This window comes from Limulus polyphemus, unplaced genomic scaffold, assembly GCF_000517525.1.
Source record: "Limulus polyphemus unplaced genomic scaffold, Limulus_polyphemus-2.1.2 Scaffold4195, whole genome shotgun sequence".
NCBI lineage: Eukaryota > Metazoa > Arthropoda > Merostomata > Xiphosura > Limulidae > Limulus > Limulus polyphemus.
The window spans coordinates 56,310-64,304 of NW_013669805.1; the positions used below are offsets into that span (position 1 = coordinate 56,310).

General features: G+C 35.8%; 1 protein-coding gene across 1 annotated transcript in view; it reads right to left on the minus strand.

Moving 5' to 3' along the window:
• LOC106470746 (guanine nucleotide-binding protein G(i) subunit alpha-like) overlaps window positions 1-7,995 on the minus strand; it is a 52,335-nt gene that overhangs the window by 39,064 nt on the left and 5,276 nt on the right. The window contains exon 2 of the mRNA XM_013931312.2: window positions 936-978. Coding sequence (XP_013786766.1) covers window positions 936-978 — 43 coding nt within the window. The remainder of the gene's footprint in view (window positions 1-935; window positions 979-7,995) is intronic.

Sequence of the window (7,995 nt, forward strand, 5' to 3'; positions counted from 1 at the left end):
CTATGTATTTCATTAAACTAAATTGTTTCAAATAAGACAGTGTTGCTATTATACAGATTTATGGCCATGATGGACCTAAAAAACTAAAGTAAAAATATTATTAAAATTGTTAATTTAAAAAGTGGAAATAGGGATCTTCCAAAAAATTACAAAGATAAGACAGGTAGCTTAAAGTGAAAATGCAATCGCAAAACAGTAAACAAACAAGCTTAAGGTTTGAGACGTAGTGTTGACATTATTTCCACGAGTTACGAATCCCTACTGTGACTTCATGTCTAAAAGTTGTAAGATTTAGAATAGTCAAAATAGGGATTCCTATTCCCCCTTTTTAAATTAATAATTTTTTATACTCTTGTTTATAAATAAAGTTTCCTTCATTACCAATATAAGCCGTCTCCAAACTTTATCATCTAAAAGTGGGTTCCTCGTCATCAAATTTTAATTACACTTAATTTTATACTACTAAGTCTTTCTATTTTAATTCATTAAACAGTAGTTCCAGTTAATCTGAAAAAAATGTAGTATTTCCTTAGGGTAAAATAAATAAATGACTAGCTTATACTTGATTATAAAAAAAAATTGTTTATTTAGAGAAAAACTCTGCGGATGACTCAACCCAGGCACCAGTACTTTGACATGTGAATCAAAACTCGATAACATGCGTCTGTTACGTACAAGTTTTCCAACCTATCTAAAAACAAATTATCGTTAACGTATTTAGTGAGAAAATATAGTCTGGAAATGTATAAAGAGATCGTTTAAAACATGTACGGAATTCTTATAAATTTTGTCACGATAACCCAATGAGGTACCACGTGGGAGAAACGTGCTTATTTCTGTAGAATATGACAGAAAATAAATAGCGGGGCTATTAAATGATCACGCCCCAAAAACCTTGAAAGTGGTGTAATTTGTTTAGAATAGTCCATACTTACTTCATCTGCTTTACAATAGTACTTTTTCCTGACTCTCCAGCCCCTAGCAAGAAACAAGAATATGGTCAGAAACATTTGTGAAAACGTACTATAACATAAATTTGCTACGGATATTAACACTACAAGTACAAAACCAACTTCACAAATTAGGTTTCAATGATGCTTTAAAGCCGTGTTGCGCATAGGGGGCGCTCAACTATGACTATAGGAGTATATGAATTATATTTGAAATTACAATATTAAAAATAAATAAATTTTAAAAATTGCCGTACAAATATTACTGCTATTAAGCAACACAGTAACAACAACGATGGGCAGAGCACAGACAGCCTATTGTGAAGCTTTGTGCTGAACTTTAAACAAACTGCGGAAGGGCACAACAATAAGGATGTTTCGAAAGAGGGGACACCATCAATAAAAAAAAGTTTCCGCATCACACCTTTAAAGTTCCGTTAAATACGTACACTAGAGGGCATTTTAAATGCATCTAGGAATAAGTATCCATTTACTTGCAAGTGTTTGAGAATGTACATCAATACTGCGCTTTAAGAACCTTGAATATCTACAAATATGGATTTTGTATATGGAAATTTAATTTTACTACAACATTCATTTTCCGAGGTTATCTTCAAATGTTAAGTACAAAGTGCTGATCAATGAGCTGTAACTTAGTTACTGATGCACTAATATTAGCAATCTTCATCAAATAACGAATCCGTCCATAATCTTGAAATAAAGTTACCGAATGTCAGGCCTAACTTGGATCGGATTTCATATTATATTAGAAACAGTACTCGCCAATATCATTTGGGATAATAGATGTAGGAATGTGACCCATGTTATACATGTGCATTAAAGTGGTACGTCAGCTAGTTACATCACAAAACTGTTCACCTAATGAATCGTGATGTTCATTGTAACCTATCTTTGAATCATTAATATCAGTACTACTTCCAACAATTTGATAATTTACAAACGACAACTGGCAACCTTGATGAATTCGACATCTTAACTTAAATTTAACGTTTTTATGTTCGTCGAACCCTATTTAATCACATACTAGTGCCAGAAATACATGTTTTTTCTGTATTATTGTAACCTATGTCATGAGATAGATAAATAGAAGTGTATTTGATAAAAAGCATTCAATTCTTCCATCCAAATACTCTCAGTACTCTGAGCCATACTTGCCCATTCAGTTCGTCCTTCCAAATACTCTCAGTACTTTCAGCTATACCTGTCCACTCAATTCTTCCCTCCAAATACTCTCAGTACTCCGAGCTATACCTGTCCATTCAATTCTTCCTTCCAAATACTATCAGTACTCCGAGCTATATCTGTCCATTCAGTTCTTCCCTCCAAACACTCTCAGTACTCTGAGCTATACCTGCCCATTCAATTCTTCCTTCCAAATACTCTCAGTACTCTGAGCCATACCTGTCCATTCAATTCTTTCTTCCAAATACTCTCAGTACTCTGAGCTATACCTGTCCATTCCATTCTTCCTTCCAAATACTCTCAGTACTCTGAGCCATAACTGTCCATTTGGCATTTAGTTGAACAACAACAAAAAAGTTAAAATAACTGCGTATTTCTCTTATTCAATTAATTTCTGCATGCACGTGGACATCATTAAAAAGTCAGGGTGACAAACTTAGTGAAAACTGAGAGCGCATATACAACAGTTAGTATTATAAACAACTTGAAACTTTTATCTAAAACTGTGTACATAATTTAAAGTTATGTTATTTACTGCCATTATAATTTTAAGCCTGATATTAATTAGAGGGCCTACGTAAGCTCGAGCTGAAAAATGCTGATAAAAGTTGGGAGAACATCAAATAAGTTATCCCTCCAGTTGAATAAGAATATTCCAACTACTTCTGGCGACGAACTTGGACTTATTATTTCGTTACAAGATTAAACAAATAAAAAACATACGAGAATGAAATTATGCTTGTTACTAAAAAAAACAACCTTCAAAATCAGTACTTTTCCGTTAAACCCCCGCAAATGTTAAGTTTTTACTATTAATATATTTCCAGAAAGTTATTATGGGCATTTACTCTATGAATAAAATACATATTTACATATTTTTAAAAGTTATTCAAATTGCGGTGGCATAACGGAAAAGTACCACCTTTCTTTTCGAAACGCAACTGTGTAACAGAGAAACGTTGGATATTATAACGTCAATGGAATGCTTCCATCGTGAATTTTTCATTTTGCACAAACACGTAAGATGTACATTTTATATAAAAGCTGTAGGCTGTAGCATTATTTTCCGTTAAGGGAGGTTGGATGTCAGGATGGGCTAAAAGGACCTTTGATGTTCCCCTACTCACAAATAGTTTCATAATATTGTTTAAAAGATCGAGATTCTGTTTTAACGACGAGTTTACGTCTTTATAAATTTATAACTCGGAAACACGTAGAAAGAGAAACACACGCTTACTTGTATAACACATAACATTTGTATTTACACCTCAGTAAACTCAATATAAACATGAACTTTGAAACAATATTTCTTAAAGAAGCACCATCTTTTCATATGCAGAATCTTAGTTATTTTTTTCGTGAATACAACCCTACTCTAAAACGTAAAATACGTTTTGTTTCCATAATCATTTTTTTTTTTAATTTAATGCTTGGAAGACTGACGGCGGTTACAAAAGTTATCGTGTTTTCCTTTCAATGCGAGATTTGGAGTTTCCTCGCTACAATAATTAACCCTAACTAAATTTGCACTGAAAGAAATGCTTTGTTAGTTTGTTTTTGAATTCCGCGCAAAGCTACACGAGGGCTATCTGCGCTAGCGTCCCTAATTTAGCAGTGTAAGACTAGAGGGAAGACAGCTAGTCATCACCACCCACCGCCAACTCTTGGGGTACTCTTTTACCAACGAATAGTGGGATTGACCGTCACATTACAACGCTCCCACGGCTGAAAGGGCGAGCATGTTTGGTGTGACGGGGATTCGAGCCCGCTACCCGCAGATTGCGAGTCGAGCGCCCTAACCACCTGGCCATGCCGGGCCGAAAGAAATGCAAATACCAACTTATTCTGATAGTTGGTTACAATACTTAAGCCTACACTTGACGTCAAAGTATTAGTAATAATCACTGGGTAGCAATACAAATCCTGAGTCTCTCATATAAACAGAGATATCCCTTCACACACACACACTATGCCCACAACACCACAGGAAGTGTTACACACACACACTGAGGCAAATCAGTAAAAAAATTATAACAGTTTAATATGTCAACAAACCGTATCTGTATACTTTCCTTTAAGACTAGTGATCACTTATAGAAAACGAGCATCCTGAAACCTAGTCTCTCCTATTCTTTCACTGTAATCTTGGTGAGGTCATGGTGTAATCGAGCCTGCTGACTGCTTGTGTTTAGCGTTACATCTACCGAGGACATGTGTTTTGAGTATCTAAGTTAGTTTCTTGTAAAGAAACGTGCGTGAACAGTGTTCTAAAACATTTCTTTTCAAAGTCGACAGCTTTTCTGTTAAGCCATTTTACAGAATGATTTCTTAACAGCTGCTTGTTAATTGTATTGCAGTTTTCACTACTGAACAGTTTAGTGCATATTTCATTTCTGATCATATATTGTTATAGGATGTTTTTTAATATATTTATATATATTTGTATTAATGTTAGCTAAAGACAGTCTGGATGTCACTTAATGAACTCGTGGCTTGACGTCTGGAGTTTTCTTCAGTGTCTAATGATTTAAACGACATAAAATGGAAGTTAAGTGTGACTAAATTAGATTATTGGTTGATTATTGTGTTAGCTATTTAGCAGTATAAATTTTGAGTTTATGCTGTTATAGGGAAGTACTAGAAATACACGGTGAGTATTAAGTATTGTATGCGTTTATTTGGGAAGTTAAGTCTATCGTAAATTGGTGTCAGAAGTGGTATTATTTTCAAAATAATAAATTTATTTTTGAGTTTCGCGCAAAGCTTCACGGGGTCTGCCTGCACTAGCTGGCCTTAAAATCTTTAGTGACAGACTAGAGGGTAGGTAGCTATTCAACAACACTCACCACTAACTCTTGGGCTAGGATTGTTAGACCAGATAATGGGATTTGACCATCACCTTTATAATGCACACAAGGCCCTAAAATGTAGACTGCAAATTTGTTTTTGTTTTTTATAGTGAGGTGCGAACTGCTGTAAGTCAGATCCATAGTCTGGGACGCTAATCACCCCCAAAGTTCATCTTCACGTGCTTAAATGGAGAACAAAAACTGTTGGAAGTGATGTTGTTGTTTTCTTAATGTAAAGATACACAGTGGACTAACTGCACTCTGTCCACTGCGGGGATTCGAACCCCGGATTTTAGCGTCGTATATCCTTAAACTTACAGCTGATCCACCGGGGGACTGGAAGTGATAAAACAGTGGAAAGACAACAAGCAGAAAGAGACAGAAAAATTAATAGGATTGGTTCAGTTTGAATTTCGCGCATTGCTACACAAATGCAATCCGCACTAGCCATTCCTAATTTAGCAGTGATAGACTAGAGGGAAGGCAGCTAGTCAACACCACCCACTGCCATCTCTTGGGCTACTCTTTTACCAACGAATAGTGAGACTGGTCGAAACATTATAATGCCCCCCCATGGCTGAAAGGGCGAGCATGTTTGGTGGGACGGGAATTCGAGCCCGCAACCCTCAGATTGCGAATCAATCGCTCTATCTACCAGATCTATAAAGAAGGATTATAACAGAAAAGATGAAGATGTACAAAAGAACATCATTAAAGTACAGATGGAATATAAGACCAAGATCAAGGAAGTCATAGAAAATGTACTAGAGAGAGAACAACTTCCATTAATCATCCAAGTGTAGTAGGTGCATCACATAACCCTAATGGTAATATAACAAATTCTCATAATCCATTTCTTGACTTGCTTCATCGACCTACTCTTTCAGGTACCCACTCTTCAGATTGTTGAGAACCATTTTGACTTAGATGAAGCATTTAAAATAGAGGCAATCCTTGGCCATTGGTAGGCGTATTCCTTTATGACTTCATTCAAAATCTGTTGGTTTTTCGATTCGGCGATATTGTTCAACTGATCTCAAGCAGATATGGAAAGAGGGGTAGATGATTTAAATATTGTATTTGCTAATTCGTTTTCTAAATATTTTTTCCTAGACTACCCTGAACTGTCATACTCATCCACTCAGAAGACACATGGGAAGAGTTTTAATGATGCTAGTGATTGGTTAAGAAACGTACGGAATTGGATAAGAAAACCTTACGTTGAATCCCAAAAAAGTGGATTCAGCTTAAGGACATGCAGATTCAACCAAGACTGAATACATTTAGAATTAGGCCTATTTACTACTGAAATTGTTGCTAGGTAAGTGGATTTATTTGACTCTATTCTTACTATCAACATTTTGTAAAATAATTCCCTGACTTAACTTGCCCTTTACAGAATCTACTAGAAAAACTAAACAAATTTTGATGAATTGCTGGTCGAGCACAAATACTCAACAAACTGAAAATAGAACTAACCACTAAGAACTACAAAGCGTTGGTCGAGCCCCGAGTGATTTCCATTACTGCCTCTATATATCAAACAGCTTATTCTCTGGACAGATCATGTAGTATTGAAGTGGCTGATAAATTTTTACAGTCCAGAAAGACAGGTAGCAAGGTGGCTCCAGAAACTTCAGGAATCCAACTTTAACATTGTACATGACACTAGACAGAATTATGGGAATGCTATGCATTATCCTGAAGATTCTGTATCACTGTAGAATGTAATAAACACCTTGAAAATATGGAAGCACAAGGTAATAATGATAACCAACCTAAAGTACAACAGAGCAGAATGAAAGATGTCACATCTACAGGTGAAAATCTACTGTGGTCCAACACTCAACGAAAAGATTCTCGGGCTATAAATATGAGTATTTAACCTATCATAGAGTGGATCAAGGATGGTGCACAATAACCCTCATATACTAGTTGAAATGAGGGTTGTTATGCTTATTACAAGGCTTGTTATGAGAAAAATGGGAAGATACAAGTGGAGAGAAATTAAAACTAACATTGTTACTTCCACAGTCACTTCAATCAGAAGCATTTATCACCTCCACGACTTTCCAAGATCTGAACACTTATGTCTTGAGATGACACTGGACAGGATAAGAGAATACTTTTACTGGGTTGAATTCTGAAAATCTGTAGAGAATTGGTGTAGATCGTGTGAACTGTGCTGTAAGCAAAAACCTCCACAAAGAAAAACATGGGCAACTACAAATGGGCAAATGAAGAACCATTTGAGAGAGTTGCTGTTGATTCATCTGGTTCTCTAACACACAAAAAAACACCACTTGAGAGGGTTGTTGTTGATTCATCTGGTTCTCTAACACACAAAAAAACACCACTTGAGAGGGTTGGTTGTGATTTACTTGGTTCTCTAACACACAAAAATACCACTTAAGAGAATTGCTGTTGATTTACTTGGTTTTCTAACACAAAAAAATCCACTTGAGAGGGTTGTTTTTGATTTACTTGGTTCTCAAACACAAAAAAACACCACTTGAGAGGGTTGTGGTTGATTCATCTGGTTCTCTAACACAAAAAAAACACCACTTGAGAAGGTTGTTGTTGATTCATCTGGTTTTCTAACACATAAAAAACACCACTTGAGAGGGTTGTTGTTGATTCATCTGGTTCTCTAACACATAAAAAACACCACTTGAGAGGGTTGTTGTTGATTCATCTGGTTCTCTAACACAAAAAAACACCACTTGAGAGGGTTGTGGTTGATTCATCTGGTTCTCTAACACAAAAAAAACACCACGTGAGAAGGTTGTGGTTGATTCATCTGGTTCTCTAACACAAAAAAACACCACTTGAGAAGGTTGTTGTTGATTCATCTGGTTTTCTAACACATAAAAATACCACTTGAGAGGGTTGTTGTTGATTTACTTGGTTCTCTAACACAAAAAAATACCACTTGAGAAGGTTGTGGTTGATTCATCTGGTTCTCTAACACAAAAAAACACCACTTGAGAAGG